The sequence below is a fragment of the Elephantulus edwardii genome, unplaced genomic scaffold, assembly GCF_000299155.1.
Source record: "Elephantulus edwardii isolate Elephantulus edwardi_28Jun2011 unplaced genomic scaffold, EleEdw1.0 scaffold00313, whole genome shotgun sequence".
NCBI lineage: Eukaryota > Metazoa > Chordata > Mammalia > Macroscelidea > Macroscelididae > Elephantulus > Elephantulus edwardii.
In genome coordinates, this window is record NW_006400063.1 from 475,872 (window position 1) to 496,341 (window position 20,470).

Sequence of the window (20,470 nt, forward strand, 5' to 3'; positions counted from 1 at the left end):
TTGGAAAATGCTTGTCATTCCTCTGTAGCATCTGGTCCCCACTGGACCCTCATCATTTCATTCACCTGCCCCCCACCACCACCGACCAAACTGTGCAGCTCTGCAGCTGCATCCTGGCCCATCCTTACCCTTCTGCCCCCAACCCTCACCTCCTTGTACCCCCAATATGTTTTTCCCAATAAAAAATCTATTTGCATATTATATGAATTGGTTATATGGATCTCTGGCGCCCTAGTGGCAAGAAGCTGTACTGCAAACTCAAAGGTACACAGTTCGAGGCAATTAACTGTTCAATGAGAGAAAGATAGGCAATCTCTTCTGGTGCAATTAACTGCCTCTGAAAACCCAATAGAGGGTCAGCTAAGCATCAGTTCTGACTCTAGGTATACAAAATCAACAGGAGCAATAACTGGTTATAGTACAAATATTTCTTTTAGGATAGTACTTTAAATGATTGTAAGTTTACTTCATTCAGAAAATCACTTATATATAGGAGAGTTTTGTTTGGAATGAAAATATTAAGCTAAAAGATGACTAAGCAAATTCTTAACACTATCAGATTACTAAGCAAATTCTTAACACTATCAACATTAATTTTAAATAGGTGATATTTAAATTAAAGCAAGCAAATGAAATGGTATTATTATTTTTCAATTAAATATTTGAATAATGAAAATATCCTTCTGAAAAAATATGCTATATATTCTCATGCCCTGTACTATTACAGTTAGGATATGCCACTTCTCACAATTGGCCTAAGTTCATACTCACCTGGTGTTCTCTCTTCATAAAGTTTTCAATATTATCTCTATACCTTTCACTAACCAATCAAGACTCTGTCTGGCAAAACAGACAAACTAACAAAAATAAAGAAACAACTAACCCATAAAAGTAACATCTTATTTATTGACTGATAGAAGTTCCTCTTCTGCTTATCTCACTAATGTTAAACACTGAAAGACAGAGTATAATCACAAATGACTAACATTTCCATACAGCAAAAATCTTATCTATAACAGCATATGGCTTTTGAACACTGATCATTTTTTCTGATAAATTTCAAAAAGGCAGTAAGAGCTAAATTTATCATTTCACTTTCCATGTACATATAATTAGGGCCATGGTAAAATATTATGAAGATCTAGAATTTATTTTCACTCTATATCGGCAAATTGCCTAACCCAAGAATCAATCTAAATTTCAAATTTACTCCCTTATATGTTTGGAAGCAGGAGTGACATCTAGTTCCTAAACAACATGCCTTCAGAAGTTCTATGAATTTTGACAAATGTTGGTAGTTATAGAGTGGCTTCAGGCATTTTTTTCATAGGGTCATTTTGAGTCATGATCAACTCAAAGGCAATCAACAATAACATACAAGATGTAAGTTTGTAAAGAATAATTCAATTTGCTGCAATCTCAAACACATGAAGTTCAAGACCACCAGCGGTTCTGTGTGAGTAGAATGGGCAATGTCCTCGTATGCAAACAATTGCCTCTGAAAACCTGCTGAAGGGGCAGCTATGGGTCAGTTATGACTCTAAAGTACACAACAACAACTGCATAACACTTACCATCAGTTTACAACCTTTATTTTGTTTTCAGATTGATAAATTGAAAGAGTTGTATACTTTTAATATTCAACTCTTAAACTCATTGTCAATTAATAAAAACTGACTCATAGCTAATTGGTTCTTTAGCAGGTTTTCTGAGGTTTTTAAATAATTCTGGAGGAAACTTCCCATCTCATATTATTGAATTGCTAAAGAATTCAAATCACCAAAGGGGTTCTTGGAGTTAACAGCACTAATCACTACCAACTACACCACCAGAACTCCTTATATTCTTAATAATGAAAAGGGTGAAGGAGGAAGTTCAGATTACTTTGAAGGACTTGGCCAAAAATACAGCCCAGCAATACAAAGTGAAGCATTTAAAAAAAACAAAACAAAACAACAACACAGATGGTTCACTGGACGTGCTCACCAGGTTGTGCCAAATAATCTCAAGGACAACTACCTGGCCAACTGGCTGGAAGAGATCCATATTTATTTGCATTCCAAAGAAAGATGATCCAAAAGAGTGACGAAATTATCCAACCATATCACTAATATCACACAATAGCAAAATCCTGCTTAGGATTATTCAGAAATGACAGGAACAATACATTAACAGAGAAATACCAGAAATTCAAGCTAGATTTAGAAGAGGTTGTGGCAATAAGGACACTATTTCCAATGTCAGATGGATCTTGGCAGAGAGTAGAGTGCCAGAGGACTGCCTATCTGTATTTCATTGATTATGTAAAGCCATTTGACTGGGGGATCACAACAAATTGTGGCTAACCTTGAGGAAATTAGCAATTCCAGAACACTTGATTGTGCCAATGAAAAACCTATATTTGGACTAAGTAGCCATCTTCAGAACAGGGAAACACTGCATGGTTCAAAATCAAGAAAGGAGTGTGCCTGGAATGTGTCTTGTCTCCAGACCTTTTCAATCTATACGTAGAACAGATCATTTGTGAAGACTTTATGAGAAGGAATGTGGCATCAGGATGGAGAAAGACTCATCAACAACCTACATTATGCAGATGACACAATCTTACCTACTGAGACTGATGAGGACCGAAAGCATTTGTTGCCAAAAGTCAAGGACTATAGTCTTCAATATGGATCGAAGCTTAACATCAAGAAGACAAAGATTCTCACCAATAGACCAATTGGCAGCACCATGATAGATGGAAAACAGATTGAGGTTGTCAACTACCACAGCTTGGTCAGCTCCACAATCAACACTCAGCACCAGCAGTCAGGAAATCAAAAGACAAATTGTATTGGGAAAATCTGCTATCAGGGACCTCTCCAGAATATTGAAAGCAACAATGTCAGTTGAGAGACTAAGGTGCACCTAATCCAGGCCATGGTCTTCACAGTTCCTTGCTATGCATTAGAGAGCTGGACAATGAATAAGGATGACAATGACAATGACTAAGAAGAAGAAGAATAGATGCCTTTGAATTGTGGTGTTGGAGAAGAGTCTTGAACATACATTGGACTGCCAAGAAAACAAATACGTGTGTCTGGGAGACGGTGAAACCAAGTTTCTCCTTGGAAGCTAGGATTCTGAAGCTCCATTTCACATACTTTGGGAACATTGACAGGATAGACTGGTCCATGAAGAAAGACATCATACTCGGAAGGGTAGAGGGACAGTGCAGGAGAGGAAGATCCCAGATAAGATGGATTAATTCAGTAACTGGGGCAATGGGGGTGGTGTGTTGGAATTAATGAGACTGGTTCAGAACAGGGCAGGGGTCAGAGCTGCTATAAATCAGGCAACTTGATAGCACATAAAAACAACAACAACAAATAGACATAGGAAGCATATAACGTATCAATTGATGGATATTAATAGATGTGGTCAATAATATACATGCTGATTAAAATAAATTATATTCTGAAGCCTTTAATCTATATTTTTGCATTTTAACATGAAATTTGTACTTATTTCTTAAATAAATATGAAACAAAAGAGGAGAGAGAATAGAACATGAACACTTTATTTAGAAACTTGATTATTTTTCACCTTCACCCATTAGCAGGTCAATGTTTCTTATTCCAATTTATTAAAGAATATTTGCACAATACAACTCCATATTTAGTATTTCAGGTAGAATATCAATAGCTTGACATGCTTAGCAGGAAAAAAATTCTCAAATACTTTTTAAAAAGTACTAAAATTAAAGGTTAGAGATATCAAAATTCTGTGAGAACTTTTCCTATTTCAAAACCAGTCCAAATTTTGGGAATTTCCTGTAAGCATTCTTGGTTAATTAACAATTAGTGAAAATAAAGTACACAAATGTATACAAGGAGAACAAGCTACCTTTATGCTTAATCCAAATCCTCCTACAGTTTGTCGTCTAATGGTCACTGTTCTCTCCTGAAAGACAAGATTATTAAGAGTGTTTAGTTTATCCCAATACTCTACTCACATCTCATTTTCCACATGTGGATTTTATTTTCTGTTCTTAAAAGCAAAATATTTTTGAGATAGCATATTGTTGTTATTGTCATTATGTGAAAGGACCCTCCAGAGGGTTTTCAAATGCAGTAAAACTCAGGGGAGAGGACTGTCCATCCTTTTCCTGTGGATTTGAACCATTTGCCTTTGGGTTTGCAGCACGGTTTCTTAACACGAGGCCACTAGAGTTCTCATAGCACCTTTAAATATTTCAGTATATAGAGGACATTACAGTTTGTAAACAAAGGTTAGCTGCCAAAGTAAAAATACTAAATTACATTAAAATCTGGAAAAAGCAAGTTATTTTTGAACTCTTTCAGAGCATATTTCTGTCTTAAAAATTATACTTCATGTTTTTTCATTTATAGTTTTGGGGTTTTGTTGGGTTTTTTTCCTAATTGTCTGGTTTGAGTTACATAAAAGCAACTCATGCCAATGTTTAAAAATGTCTTTATCAAATAAGTTTCATCTCCACCATAACAAAACAAAAATGCTAATGGAGACAGAAGCTAAGCTGTGAGGAAGTGATTACTTGGCATATAAAGATTCATATGTGTGTTAAACAGAAACCATGAGGATACTTGGTCAACATCTTGTTTGAAAAAGAATGGATGCAAATTGTGTAGTAATGGCTCTATCATTGTTGGTGATTAATTCCCTATTTCATTCCATACTAGAACCAATAATTCAGTGACTGACTTTTTAAAATTAAAAAGTGATGATGGGTCATGATACACAGAAACTACAGTCAGACAATTTCTATAATTTCCAATTAAAATGCCAAATATTGCTCTACTTTATGGAAATAATCACTAAGTAGTGTTTACTCTGGAGGCATGCTGAAGATTTGCATTTACTTATTTATAACCTGCTCATTTACATGTATTTGCTTGAACTTTTCTTACTCAAGTCTATAATTTTTTAGACACTGACCTTTCTTCCTTATATTTCTCCCTGCACATGTAATAAGTATTTCTTTTTGTAAATTTCAGGTTTTTATTTGTACATATAAAAAAAGAGAGAGAGAGGGGGTATTTCATTGTTTCTCTACCAAAATTGATTCAGTGACTGGGGCAATCGGGATGAATGTGTCGGAGACAGTGAGATTGGCACAGGACAGAGCATAGAACTGTTGTACATAGGGTCGCTATGAGTCGCAAGCGAATTGACAGCCCATAATGACAACAACAGCAACAACAGCGACAACAACATATTATTAATTTAAATACTGCTCTCTTTTGTAATGCATTGTTTTTCTACCTAATAACAAGATTTTATCTTGATATCTCTGGTTCTAGTGGAACTGCATCCAAAATAGTAGTATTTAAAAAGAAAAGCTAGAAAGGATTTTAAAACACTTGCACTTCTTATGCCTTGGATTTTTTAAAAGGAAAACTTCTTGAATGAAGATTGGTAAAAGTCCACTTATTCCAACGAATAGCATTCAATAACATTTTTTTTATTTTGACAATCTTTGAAGAAGTAATTTTAACTATTTTAAAAATGTTTAAATGTTTATACTCCTAGCTTGCCATCAGATCTAGCTTGTTAAACAATGCTAAAATTATATTCATAAAAAATTTACATATTATTAAAATTTACATTAAACAAATTGAAATATAAAATACTATCCTTTTTCTGCAACAATGAATGAAATTATAAATTCTCTGTAAATGTTCATTAAAATCGCAATTAAATAAAACTTTATTTTAAAACAAAATATCCTTTTTTAAGTGCCATGATATGTTTATTTATACACTCAGTGTTTGTCATTCTTACCAATGAAACCTGAAGTATTCAGTATTTTAGAACTTACATTATAAAGCCTAAGAATGCAAATATACTGCATTTTGCACATGAAAACTGTAATGTAAAATAAAGAAGTCGGGTGGCTTACTCTTCAGGAAGTTGTGCTGCTAACTCAAGGGCAGTGCCTCTGGCAGTTTGAATTCACCAGGGGCTCCACAGGAGAAAGGTGAGCATTCTCCTTCTGTGCAATTTACAGCCTTGGTAAGCCCACTAGAGGATTCTGACTCCATGGCAATGCATTTAAGGGTTCTGTTTGCTTGTTTATCTTAAAACAAACTAAGTACTTATTGGACATGATCTTTATTTGAAAAGTAACAAATACCTAAGGCAAAAGATATATATTAAATCAAGTAATCTTTGATTGCTTTACATTAATTAGTTGTTTACAATGCAAGCAATGTTGACATTGAAGTCAGAAATATGTCAGTGACTCAAATTTCAAATTATTTCAAGTTATAACATGTTTGGAAAATTCTTTAGCCATCTGAGCTTCTGCATCGAACACTGTAAAATTGTGTTACATAATAAATATTATAACTTTGTCTTGAGGCTTAACATTTGTTGAGTGTACTGCACATGGTAGAAACTAAACTAATATTGAATTAATTAATATTGTGAAACAGTAAGTATTGTATATACACACATAAACATAGAATTTGTGATTTTAGACAGGAATTCTTAAAAAAATAACCAAAACATTCAAGCATGCTATTGTGTAGTTTAGTGGATTCTGATCACAGTGACCCTAAAGGACAAACGGTTAGTCCATAGGGTTTCTGAGACCCCATACCCTTTACTGAAGCAGGCTGCCATATTTTTCTGTATAACAGAGGTTGATTCCAACACTTGACATTTCTGTAACAGCTAGGGACTTAACAGTATGCCAAAAAGTTTCCTTTCTTTTACAATTATGGTTTTTAGATGCCATCAACAGTAAGCATTTAAATATCTGTTTTAAACTCATCTAACATTAATACCGTTTCAAAACCTCAATGCCCATAAGTCATTTGGACTCATAGTAATTCCTACAATGGGCTTCCAAGGTTATAAATCTTAAAAGGAGGAGATGATCCATTTTTCTCCTGCAGAGCTTAATAAACATGAACCTTCTTGGATACCAGCCCAACACCCAATGATTACACCACCTAAATAGTTACACCACATAAATAGTTCTATTTATAGTTCTATTTATACCACCAAGTTCTATTTATACCACAGAATAGCTCAATTACTGGAAGACTGATTCCAAGGTGGGTGAATTAAATGGTCATTTTTTATTAGAAATAATATTTTATATTAGAAGTGCAAAATGTTATCTTAAAAACTGTCTATCAAAGGAAAGTAACATTTTTTGGATAGTAGAAACAATTCTCTTAATTCCTTTACTTGAAGGAATGAAGGAATGAATACATTATTCCTTAAAATAGCATCAAACCCAGTGACGTGTTTATCTCAAGAAACCTACATCAGCTGGCTCAAAATAAGGATTTCAATCTGTCAGAGAAAATACATTTTAATTAACCATCACTTAAACGTCCTAGAACATCTTATACAACAATCATGAGCCAGGAGGGCAACGAGTTTTGTCTCAGTAGCTAAATATATGCTTGAGAGGAGATGTAAGCCCATCTTGGTTCTCAGAGGTATTTGGAATACATGTAACCATTCCTTATCACTCTGGTACAATCTTTAATGGAAAGTATAAAGAATGTGCTCTAAGTCAAATATGAAATTGCTGATAAGGCACTTGAAAGACTGAAAAGTCACAAAAACCGAAAATTCCAAGAACAGCACTTATTTTAATGTTTTTTTTTAAAGTTTATGAGTACACACTCAAACACATGCAACACTTCAGCACAGAATCTTTATGCTATTGCTTCATTAAGTTAATGTTAAGAAAGGTAGAAAACAAAAAAAAACAAAAAGAAGGATATAATATTAAGAGAAATAAATTAATTACTATAAAAACCTAAAAAAGAAAAGAAAGGAAAGACAGGCAGAAAAGCAAATGACTTTGTGTTTTTAAAATCTAATTTTTAATTTGACTATTGTGTAGCCAGCAGGAAGTACAAGAACACAAATTCTCAGCACAGGATCTGCTGGCATTTCCCCTATGGATTATATGTCTGTATGATCAATGTGATTCTCTCTCCTTTCCCACGTTTCCATCACTGGTTCTTTCCTCTCATCCCCAAATAAAAGATAATAGAAAAAGGTGATGCTAATGAATTCTTTCTCTCATTTACCTTATAAATCAGCGAATACCTGCAAGCTGAGCTCCAACTATATTGAGTTAACACATCTTGGGTGTTATAAAAGCTGTTGCCTAGTAACAAAGCACTGTCCTTGGTAAGAACAATTATATTTTGAAACTTAAAATCCAGACTGGCACTCCTACATATGTACATATAAAATATTTCTGTCTAACCTCCCTATTCCTTACAAAATGCAAAGGATTGAGCAAAATAACAACATTGAATTGGCTAAAAACTTGATGAACACTTAATTAACACCAATATTATAAAGAAAGCTTGCTTCATAATCATTCAGTATTGAATTATTTGTTGTTGTGTACTGTTGAGTTGGAATGGACACATATTTGACCCTCTAGCGGGTTTTCAGAGGGTGGTAATTACAAGGTAGGACATTGCCCATCTTTCTACTATGGAGCAGTTAGTGGATTAGAACCACATACCTTTGGGATTGCAACACAGCTTCTTACCACTAGATCACCAGAGCTCCCTTTCAGTACTATAACAAAATTGTTATGCTTTTATTCATTAGAATATAATACATATTATGATCTAAATAACATATATGTATTTCTGTAAATTATACTGTCTTGCTGTTAATTGTTGTCATGTTCACAATGACTGATAGTGACCCTAAAAATGACAAATCTGTATCTTGATCTATCATGCACCATTCACATTATCTCTGTTGTGCTCAATCCCATTGTAGTAGTCACTGTGTCAATATATCTCATTGAGGATCTTCACCTCTTTCTCTGAGTCTTTACTTTTCATAGTATACCATCTCCTTTGAAGGATGGGTTCTTCCTGAAAATATTCCTGAATTAAGTGAGATAAAATTTCATCATCTTTGCCTTTAAGGATCACTGTGGTTGCACTTCCTTCAAGAAAGATTTGTTTATTCTTGGGCATTCCACCGATGAAGAGCTTTATTTTCTTGATGTTGAGGTATACTCTATATTGAAGACTGTAGTCTTGGATCCTCTGCAGTAAGTGCTTCAAGGCTTCTTTCCTTTTTGTAAAGGTTCTGTTGTCTGCGTAATGTAGGCTATGGATGATTCTTCCTCTAATACTAAGTTAGAAAGACTCTGAAACTTGTATTAAAATGCAGAGAAGCCAAAACAAGAGAAAAAAAAAAAAGAAAGTGAACAGAAGATCTTAAAGGGCAATTTGAGAAAACAAAGTGAAGTTTTATAATGAAATGTGTAAGGAATTTGATTTAGGAAATTAAAGTCAAAAACATTATTGGCATTTCTGAAGCTGAAAGAAGTGAAGAACAAATTCTACTCTCAAAGTACAACACTGAAGGTCAAAATTCTTGAATGACACAGGAAACATAGAAAGAAGGCTGAAGGAAAATAAGAAGTTGCTGTACTGAAAAAAAAAGGGGGGGGGCTTAACAGTGAACAATTACAGCAAATAGCACATAATCAAGAATCCACAGTACTGAAGGAAGAAGTCCAAAGGGCACTGAAAGAGTTGTTGTTTTGTTGTTGTTGTTAAGTATCATCGAGTCACCAATGACTCATAGCGACCCTATGTACAATAGGCCTAAACCTTGCTCTATGCTGTGCCAATCTTATTGTCTCTGTTATACTTAACCCATTACCTCAGTCACTGAATCAATCCATCTCATTGAGTTGCTTCTTCTCTTGCGCTGCCCCTCCACCCTCCCAAGCATCATGTCCCTCTACAAGGACTGATTCTGCCTTGCAACATTTTCAAAGTATGTCAGACAAACTTCAGAATCCTTGCCTCCAAGGAGCAGCTTGGCTTCACCCTCTCCAGGATGAACTTGTTTGTTCTCCTGGCAGTCCATGGTATATTCAATACTCTTCTCCAATACCACAGCTCAAAGGTATCCTTTATCCTATAATTCCTAATCTTTGTACTCAGAATTGGTGGAATACAAAATAATATGTTTCAGGAAACAGACACAGCCCAGAAAGTACTCTCCAATTTCTGCCAATAATATGGAGGCAAGTTAACAGGCCAAGTAACTGGAAGAGATACATATTTCTTCACATTCCCAAGAAAGATGATCCAACAGAACAACAACAAAAAACCTATAAAAATATCATTAGTATTTGGCCTTTTGTGACTGAGATATTTCACTCTGCATAATGTCCTCCAGGGTCACCCTTTTTTAATAATATTGTGTGAGTTCCTTGTTTTTTAAATGCAGCATAGTATTCCATTGTGTGAATGTACCACAGCTTCTCTATCCATTTGTTTGTTGATGGGCACTTAGGTTGTTTCCAACTCCTTGCTTTTGTAAACAAAGCCATGATAAACATGGGTGTGCATATATCTGCTCAGATGTTCCTTATGGTCACTTCCCTCTAGTGGAATTGTGGGGTCACATGGTAACTCTATTTGCAACTTTTTGAGAAAGCACCAAACCGCTTTCCACAGTGGTTGCACCATTTTACACTCCCACCAACAGTGAATAAGGGTTTCAGTCTCTCCACAACCTCGCCACCATTTGTTGCTTGTTCTTCTGTAAAATTTTGCTAGTCTTGTGGTGCCACTGTTATAGAATAAGGAGACATCAGGGTGGGGTAAGACTGAGAAAAACTGGATAAATTTTGTATACTGTATTGAAGCCTATGAGGGAGAGAACAGTTTAAAAGTAATATATTTTAGGGCATTATGATTATCATAAGAGTTTGGAATGAGGGTTGCAGAGTGGAGTATACTCGGGTTGGGGACGGGGGTGGGTGCAGGGGGATTGTATACCAATGAAGGAGTTTTTCTTTTGCTTTCAAGAAGAGGAAACTGGGAGTGGGAGTGGGGTGGGGAGGGAAAAAAGTACAATAACGAATGAATGGAAATCCAAAATCTCTGTAAATTCTCATTGAAATGAATAATTAAAAAAATATCATTAGTATCCCTTGCAAGTAAAACCTTACAAAAGACTGTTCAAAAATGGCTAGTATAATCCATTGACAGGACTGCCAGGAATTCAAGATAGAGTCAGAAGAAGCTATAATATGAAGGATGTCATTGCTGATGTCAGATGAATCTTGGCTGAAAGCGGAGAATACCAGAAAGATGCTTACTTCAGTTTTATTGATTATGCAAAGGCATATGATTATATGTATTATAACACATTATGGGTGACACAGAAGAAGAAGGAATTCTAGAGAACTTATTTATGCTCATGAGATAACTATGTGTAAACCAAAAGCAGATGCCAGAAAAGAACAAGGAAACATTGCATGGTTTAAAATCAGAGAGGGCATGTATTAATGTTGTATCCATTCTCCATGCCTATTCAATCCTACGCTGAGCAAATAATTTGAAAATCTATGTGCACTGGGTCGATTGACAGCATCATGATGACGGTGAGAGACTGAGATTGTTAACAGCTTTAGTTTGCTAAACAGTTAAACAGCTTTAGTTTGCTGCAATCAGCAAACTTGGTACCAGCAGATGAATTGCCTTGGTAATGTCTGCTGTCAGAGACCTCTTGAGACTAAGGTGTGCCTGATCCAGGCCATAGTCTTTGCAATTACTTGCTATGCAACAGAAATCTGGACAATGACTAGGGATGACAGAAGGAGAACTGAAGCTTTTGAGCTGTGGTGCTGGAGAAGAATATTGAATATATCATGGACTGCTAGAACAAGCGCATTCATCCTGGAGAATGTGAGACCAGTCTGTTCCTTGGAGGCTAGGACTTTTAAGCTTTGTCTGACATATTCTGGGTATGTTGCAAGGAGAGACTAGTCTTTGGAGAGGGACGTCATGCTTGGCAAGGTAGAGGGACAGCTCAAAAGAGGAAGGACCTTGATGAGATGGATTGATTCAGTTACTGGGGTAATATGGGTAGGTGTGTAAAAGACAGTAAGGTAGGCACAGGAAAAGAGAGGGTTCTAGGGCTGTTGTACATAGGATCACTATGAGTAGTAGGTGACACATAAAAACAATAAAACAAACCATGAGTTATGTCAGTACTTAACTAAATATTAAACTAAAATAGTTATGATATATTAATGAAAAATAAAAAGATCCTTTGGTATATTGGCTTTCCTAGGCCATTGCCTTTGACTTTGCAGCATGACAGGCAGGAACATGTAAATAGGATATGTGAGTCTGTCCACAGAAGATTGACTATTTTATTGTCACACAAGCTTAAATTGTGCGGGTTCAATGACAGAAATTTGAGAATTAAAACAATTTCATAAGAACCAATACACAGCCTAGAGTCTATCCCACCTGAATATAAAAATCATCTCAAGAACAAGTATGAAATATTGGGCACTAAAGATTGAAAAGCAAATGATCTGTGAGATTATATCCAAGATACCATCAATTAAGAGAGGGGAAAGTTCATTACAAAGACAGAAGAGAAAGAAGATATCAAATTAGATGTTGAAGACACTGAAAAATCGCACAACTTGAGAAGTCAAAAGGAAAGGATGCCAAATTAAAAGAAATGAACAAAACATTTTAAAAGGTAGCACAAGAAGATAAAGCAAAATTTTATAACAAGATGTACAGATGTTGGAGAATGAAAACTTAAGAACTTGCTTGGTATTTCTCAAACTGAAAGAACTGAAAAATAAATTCAAACCTTGAGTTAGAATACTGAAAGATGCTATGGGAAAAAACTTGAATGATTTAGGAAACATCAAAAAAAGATGGAAGGAATACAGTTACTGTGTTGTTGTTGTTGTTGTTGTTACATGCCATCGAGTGGCTTGCGACTCATAACGACCCTATGTACAACAGCCAGAAACTCTGCTCTATCCTGTGCCAACTGCAGTGTCTCTGACACTCCCATCCCGATTATCCCAGTCACTGAATCAATCCTCCTCGTAGAGGGCCTTTCCCTCCTGCGCCGTCCCTCCACCCTCCCAAGTATGATGACCTTCTCCAAGGACCGGTCTCTCCTTACAACATGTCCAAAGTATGTTAGATGGAGCCTCAGAATCCTTGCCTCCAAGGAGCCACCCGGTTTAACCCTTTCCAGGACGAATCTGTTTGTTTTCCTAGCAGTCCATGGTATTCTCATTACTCTTCTCCAGCACGACAGCTCAAAGGCATCAATTCTCCTTCTATCCTCTTTAGTCATTGTCCAACTCTGATGCATAACAAGTGATTGTGAAGACCGTGGCCTGTATCAAATGCACCTTAGTCTCCAGAGAGACACCATGGTTCTTCAGTACTTTGGAGAGGTTCCTAACAGCAGACTTTCCCATAGCAATGCACCGTTTAATTTCCTGGCTACTGGTGCCAAGAGTGTTGACTATGGAGCCAAACAAACTAAAGCTGTGTACAATCTAAATCTCTTCACCATCCATCCTGATGCTGCCAATAGATCCAGTGGTGAGAATCTCTGTCTTCTTGACATTGAGCCTCAATCCACATTAGAGGCTGCAGTCCTTGACCCTCTGCAACAGGTGCTTCAGTTCCTCTTCAGTTTCAGCAAGCAGGGTTGTGTCAACTTCATAACGCAGATTGTTGATAAATCGTCCACCAATCTTGACCTCACATTTCTCCTCATAGAGCCCAGCCTCCCAGATAATCTGTTCTGCTTATAGGTTGTAAAGGTATGGAGACAGGACACATCCCTGGAGTACGCCCTTCCCAATTTTGAACCATACGGTGTTTCCTTGCTCTGTTCTGATAACTGCCTCCGGGTCCAAGTATAGGTTTTGCATTAGCATGATCCAGTTTTCTGGGATTCCCATTCTTCTCAGAGTCAGCCATAGTTTGTTATGATCTAAACAGTCAAACGCCTTTGCATAGTCAATGAAAGACAGATAGACATTCCTCCGATATTCTCTGCTTTCACCTAAGATCCATCTAACATCAGCTACAACATCCCTAGTACCACCACTACCCCTTCTAAACCCAACCTGGACTTCTGGTAGTTCTCTGCTGATGTGTTGTTCCAGCCTTTTTGGATTATCTTCAGCAGAATCTCGCTTGCATGTGAAATCAATGATATTGTTCTATAGTTTCCACACTCTGTTATGTCGCCCCTTCTTTGGGATGGGAATAAATATAGATCTCTTTCAGTCAGTGAGCCAGGTGGTTGTTCTCCAGATTTCTTGGCACAACCTGGTCAGCATGTCCAGGGCAGCATCTGTTAGCTGAAATATGTCAATTGGTATACCATCTATTCCTGGAGCCTTATTTTTTGCCATTTCCTTCAAAGCAGCCTGAACTTCTTTTTTCATCACCATAGGCTCTTTCTCATATGTTGTTTCATGAAATTCTTTTGTGTCTGCCAATTCTATTCGATACAGTGACTCAGTATATTTTTTCCATCTTCTTTTAATACTTCCTGGGTCATTTAATATTCTGCCTAAAGCATCCTTAATTATAGCAACTCGAGGTTTGAATTTGTTCTTCAGTTCCTTGAGCTTAAATGCTGAGCGAGTTCGGCCTTTTGATTTTCTGACTTCAACTCCTTGCACAGTTCACTGTAATATTTTACTTTGTCGTCCCGTGCTGTCTTTTTAAATCCCCTATTCAACTCTTTAGTACATCACTAAATTTAAGAAAGGTGCATGCAGGGCTGCATCATTTCTCCATACCTATTCAATCTTAGTCCTGAGCACATCCTTTGAGAAGCTATATTTTATGAAGAAGAATAGGAAGTTAGGTTTGGGTAGGACTCATTAGTAACCTGCATGTGCAGATGACACAACCTTGCTTTCTGAAAGGAGGAGGATCTGAAATGCTTACTGCAGATGAAGGATTACAGCCTTCAATGTGGATTACATCTCAACATCTAGTTGATGAAAATCCTAACACCTGGATTAATAAGCAACAGAATGATAGATGGAGAAAAGATGGAAGTTGTCAACAATTTCATCTTAGTTGGATCCAAAATCAACACCCTTGGTACCAGCTGTCAGAGGATCAGAAGACATATTGCACATATTGCATTGGAAAAGTCTGCTATTAGGAATCTCTCCAAAATCCTGAAAAGCAATGATGCCAATTTAAAAAACAACATGTGTCAGATTCAACCCACAGCTATTTCAGTCACCTGTTGTGCATCTGAGAGCTTGACAATGAATAAAGATGACAGGATAATCGATACCTTTGAGTTGTGGTGTTGTGGGGGGGAGGGGAGTATGGTATATCTCAAGGATGGCCAACATAAGCAACAGATATGTCTTGGAGTAAATATTTCCAGAGCGCTCCTTGGAGGCAATGATAGTAAAGCTACATCTCACATACTTTGAGTATGTTGTTAGGAGGGACTACTCTTTGGAGAGGAACATCATGCTTGGAAAGGTAGAGGGTCAAAGAAAGAGAAGAAAGATCTCAGCAAAATCAATTGACACAGTAACTGTGGCAATAGACTCAATTATGTTAAAGATGTTATGAATGGCACTGGGTAGGGTAGGGTTCTGATCTGTTGTTCACAATGTCACTATGAGTTGTATTTTATTTGAAGATACATAACAAAAGCACTACCAAAAAAGAAAGCAGCAGAGAATGCAGCACTTCAAGGCCAGAAATTCCTATTCCAGTCAATCTCGTGTCATCCAGATAACAGCATCAGCCAAAGCAGATGATCAGACACGCAATGTGAGACAAAGCTGAGCTGGTAGTGCTGTGCCATGGAGTCAGAGCAAGGAATCTTCATTAAAGCTTGCTACAGGATTTGGCTGGAGATGCCTTAATCAAAAGGACAGACAGAGGGCTGCTTTAAAGCCATAATGCTTAAGGTAGGAGGGCCTTCAAGCACATTTTAGAAATTATCCCAATTGAGAAATTGTATCTTGTCAGAAACCTGAACTTTAAATGGCTTATTTCCCTAATAAGCCCAAACTCATGAGTATGATTTTATGTCTACATCGCTATTACAATGGGTTTTGTACCCAAGAGAGCAGCAAGATTGGTGTTGGTGTTTGTAGAACTACCTTAAGGAAATTGGTTTTGTACTGTGGATGCTGATGATAGAAGCAGTTTACCCTCATGAAGTTAGTAGAGTCAGCTTAACCAACTCCCTGCTGCCTACATTGTTTTTGCAGATTTTTTTCAATATGATTTTGAAAGAAGAAAAACGGGAACAATGAAGACACTGCATAATTTTCAATTAGAAAATTGTTTTAATTGAATTTATGTGATTATGGAACAGACAAAGATCAGAAATAACATTAAATGAGGAGGACTGGAAGTGCTTGTTGCAGAGGATTAAAGACTGCGATCTTCAGTGTGGGTTCTAGCTTAACATCAAGAAATATGCCATCATAAGAGATGGAGAAAAGATTGAAGTTGTTAATGATTTCATCTTGCTCAGATCCACATCAGTACCCATGGCACCAGTAGTCATGAATTCAAAAGATGAGGTAAATCGGGAAAATCTGCTGTCAAGAACCATGCTAGAGTGCTTAATGTACAAGGACCACTTCAGAGAGCAACAATGTCAGCCTAAACAGTAAGGTGTACCTGATTAAAGCCATAATCTTCTCTATCACTTGATATCCATCTGGGCACTGTACAGTGAAAAAAGATGATGAAGAAAAACTGATGCCTTTGAACTGTGGTGCTGGAGGGGAAAAATCTAACACATCATGAACTGACAGGAGAATAAACATGTCTGTTCTGGACAGAGTGAAACCAGGTTTTCCTTAGAGGTAAGATTTTGAAACTCTCATGTAATTTGGGCATGTTGTAAAGGGGCCAGTCCTTAGATAAGGACATCATGCTTAGAAGGGTAAAAAATAAATGCAGGAGAGGAAGACCCTGGATGAGATGCATTGACAAGTGGGGTCAGATGTGTCAGATATGATAATATTGACTCAGGATAGAACAAAATTCAGAGCTGTTGTTCATAGGTTTGTTATGATTTGTAGTCAACTCAATGGCACATAACAACAAGAAGGTAATATTTAAGTTAAAGAAACTGTGTTCTTTAGTTAACAATGATATATAAAAATGTATCCATTATTTATACAAAGGTATCATAATGATGCAAAATATTAATAATAAGGGACACAGTGTGTGGTATATTAAAACTTTAAGCACTACCTCTTAAATTTTCAGAACATCTAAAATTGTTTTTAAAATAAAGTCTAATTTAAAAATGGAACTAATTAAATTTAATGAAGATTTACCATTTCTCATTCTGACTGCTTGTAAATCCAGTCAATCCACTATAGAATAGAGAATAAAATCTGAAATTCAAGAAGTTATCCTGATTCTGTCATTGCAACTAGCTTATCTCCTAGTTTCCTAAACAGACTCAAATGTCATTCTTTTTTTATATTTTACTGATATCATCAGAATGTACAATGAATTTGCAGAGTTTGGAGTACCTGCATATGACCGTCACTAACTCTAGAAGGGTGAACTATTAACTGCAACATCAAAACTATAAAACCAATTCCAATGAGGTCAGACATTGCCCAACACTTTTTGCACCCTTTTAATGATTCTATCAACTATCCCTCCTAGGACACTCACTGCTCTGCTGCAAGGTGAACTAATCCATTGCAATAGTCACACAAATCTCACAAATCTTACAATATGGGGTTTTTTAAGGGAAATTTAACTCTAATTCACTGATTCATTGATTCAATCATCCATTGCATTTCCAAGGCAGCAAATCACAAAGTTGTGTGGCCTTTTGGTTGGCAGCACAACTCTCTACAGACTAGGTTACATTTTCCTACTAAGAAAGTTGACAGGTTGCAATTCAGGTTAGAAAGAAGTTGCAATTTTTTCAACCAGGACAGCTTTTCAGGCCTGTGCATGAGCCCTTTGACCCTTAGCCTCAAGTCTTCAGGCCACCAGAAAGCTGGGGGGAGGCTCCTGGCTCTGACTCTGGTTATGTAGAGTGGCAGTCAGATCGGTCTCACATCACTTTCTTTCCCCAATACTGCTTGTAATTCTTGATCTGTCTGTCTTTGTTTCACAAAAGAATCTCTCTCTTGTACTGAAGGGCATACTGCTTTGCTTCTTCTTTCTTGCTGGTAGAGATATTCTCCTTTCCTGCTTAATGTAGACATGCCAGAATGACAAGATTAACCAATCCCTTCAAAATAGTTTATACTGTTAGTATATTCCCACCTATAATTTACTGTTCACCTCTTTCACATCATTGTGCCTTCCAGTTATATGGGAAAATTCAAAGTCAATAGGCTAAGAAAGTAATTTCTCACAATAAATGTACTCTTCTTTAATGTTAATATTTATTGAAGATTTATTTATGCACTTATTGTTTATAGTTATTATTGCTATTATTTGAGAGTGACTTTTGCTTCATTTAATTAATTTTCATTATGATGGGACTTTGGTGTTCACATAAGTGTATAATAAACAAAAAGCCTCAAGTTGTTGTAGTTGTTATTGATTAACTGACACAGTACTGACCTATACTGGGTTTCTGATACGAAACTCCACAGAAGAAGAATGCCCATCTTTCTCCCCTGGAGTTTTGTGGATTTGCAACTTTGGGTTAACAGTGCACTTCCCTATGGATTAGACTGGCAGAACTCCATAAATTTGTAAGAAATTTCTTATTTCTACACAAGATGCTTACGCTGTGTTTTCTTTTTTTCATTTTAAAATGTTATTTTTACTTTGAAAAATGAAACTGATTTATCAGAAACATTGCTACTTTTCTTTTTTTCTTTCATTACTACTCCAATCCTTTTTCTTTTTCTCTTTTATCTACAAGATGGTTATAATACTTTAATCAGTTTGATGTTTACACAATTATCACTAGGCAAGTGAGCCACAAAAAAACCTTGTAACTGTATTTCAATGACTTTTGTTCAATTTATAGCATTTTATGAAATTCATAAATACATTTTTAAATTTTTAGTGACTTTGGAACTTTGATTACCAAATGATCCTGGAATGTATAGTCCGTGCTGTCAAGAATCTCCATATTGCTAAAGAGTAAGGAAGGCATTTTAAGGATGAAAGTATACCTGATTCAAGCCATGGCATTTTCAATTGTTTCCTGTGTATCTGAAAGTTGTGCAGTGAATAAGGATGACAAAAAAAGAAGAATCAACACCTTTGAATTATGATTTTGTTGAAGAGTGTTAGATATTCCATGGACTGCAAAAAAAAAAAATCAACACCAAAACCAAATCCATTGAAAGCAGTATAAGAAAAGTGCTCTTTAGAGTCAACGAAGGCAAAACTACGTCTCACTTTGGGCATATTTCAGGAGGAACCAGTTCTTGGAGAGAGACATCATTGATACTGGGACATGCAGAGGATCAGTAAAAAAGGAAGATCCTCAACAGGAAAGACTGACACCGTGACTGTAACAACAAGATGATTAAAATGGTTCAGGACAGGGTAAGCTTCAGATCTGTTAACATTTAGGGTCGCCGTGGAGTCAGAACAGACACAAACCACTAAATCAGTTTCAAACTTGACAACAGTGTAACTTTCAGTAAAGTTAAGCATGAAATAATACTTCTGCTGTATAATTAGATCTTTTCTTAGAATTAGATCTTATCTGACTATGTCTCTATTGGTCTTATATATCTTACTACCCCAGTAGAAATTAATTGAGGCAAGGCATGCTACACAGCTGCCATTATGAGAATTTATTCATTCCAGTTCTGGGAATCTGAGACAAATGTTCTCTGCGCAAAATCTATTTCCTGGAACTTATGCCTGCCTTTTCCTTGACTGAGTCCTTAATATTATTTACTAGTGATCCTTACTGTTCGTTCACGAATTATATAAAGATGAAATGGAAACTCTGGTTACATGGTAAGAATTTTAATCTATGTCCCTCACAAGAGCTGACTGAGCATGTGCTAACCAAGGGACTATCTCTTGAAATTCTCTTTTACCTGAATGAGGTCTTCCCTAGCAGGAACCTAAGCTTCCAAATTTAGCCTCCTTGCCATAGTGTGTGAAAGAGTGATGAGGCATTTCACTATGCATGTCACTATTCTTCAATATTTCATTTACAAAGCAGCATCTCCTCAAAGATGCAGTTTCTGGAAACTCTTATTCACCTTTTCCAAATAAACGTCATGGTTACTTGCTGATAGGACCAGAGACATGAGAAGGAGAAACAAGAGTTAAACTAGAAAATTAATGTCTAAATCAAACAAATGTCTAAATTAAAGCCTTAAGCATTTACATTAATTTTTCCTTACATTCAAAGCTTGGAATAACTTGTCTCTCCTCATTATTAAAAGTCCAGTTTTTGAGAATCAGTCTCATTTTCCAAAGAAGAAATAACATCTTAAAATAAAAGAATAAAAAAAATCACATAATGCACATCATTTACTGTACTCTGGACATGTGGTGGAAGGACATCATGCTTAGAAGAACAGAGTAACAGCAAAAACAAGATGATCTTCAACACAGTGTTGACACATGGATGCAATACAGATTCAAATGAGTAATAATTTTTTAAAATGACCAGAAGG

General features: G+C 36.2%; 1 protein-coding gene across 1 annotated transcript in view; it reads right to left on the minus strand.

Moving 5' to 3' along the window:
* SNTG1 (syntrophin, gamma 1) overlaps positions 1-20,470 on the minus strand; it is a 481,189-nt gene that overhangs the window by 416,138 nt on the left and 44,581 nt on the right. The window contains exon 3 of the mRNA XM_006901168.1: positions 3,889-3,945. Within this exon, the coding sequence (XP_006901230.1) occupies positions 3,889-3,945 (57 nt within the window). The remainder of the gene's footprint in view (positions 1-3,888; positions 3,946-20,470) is intronic.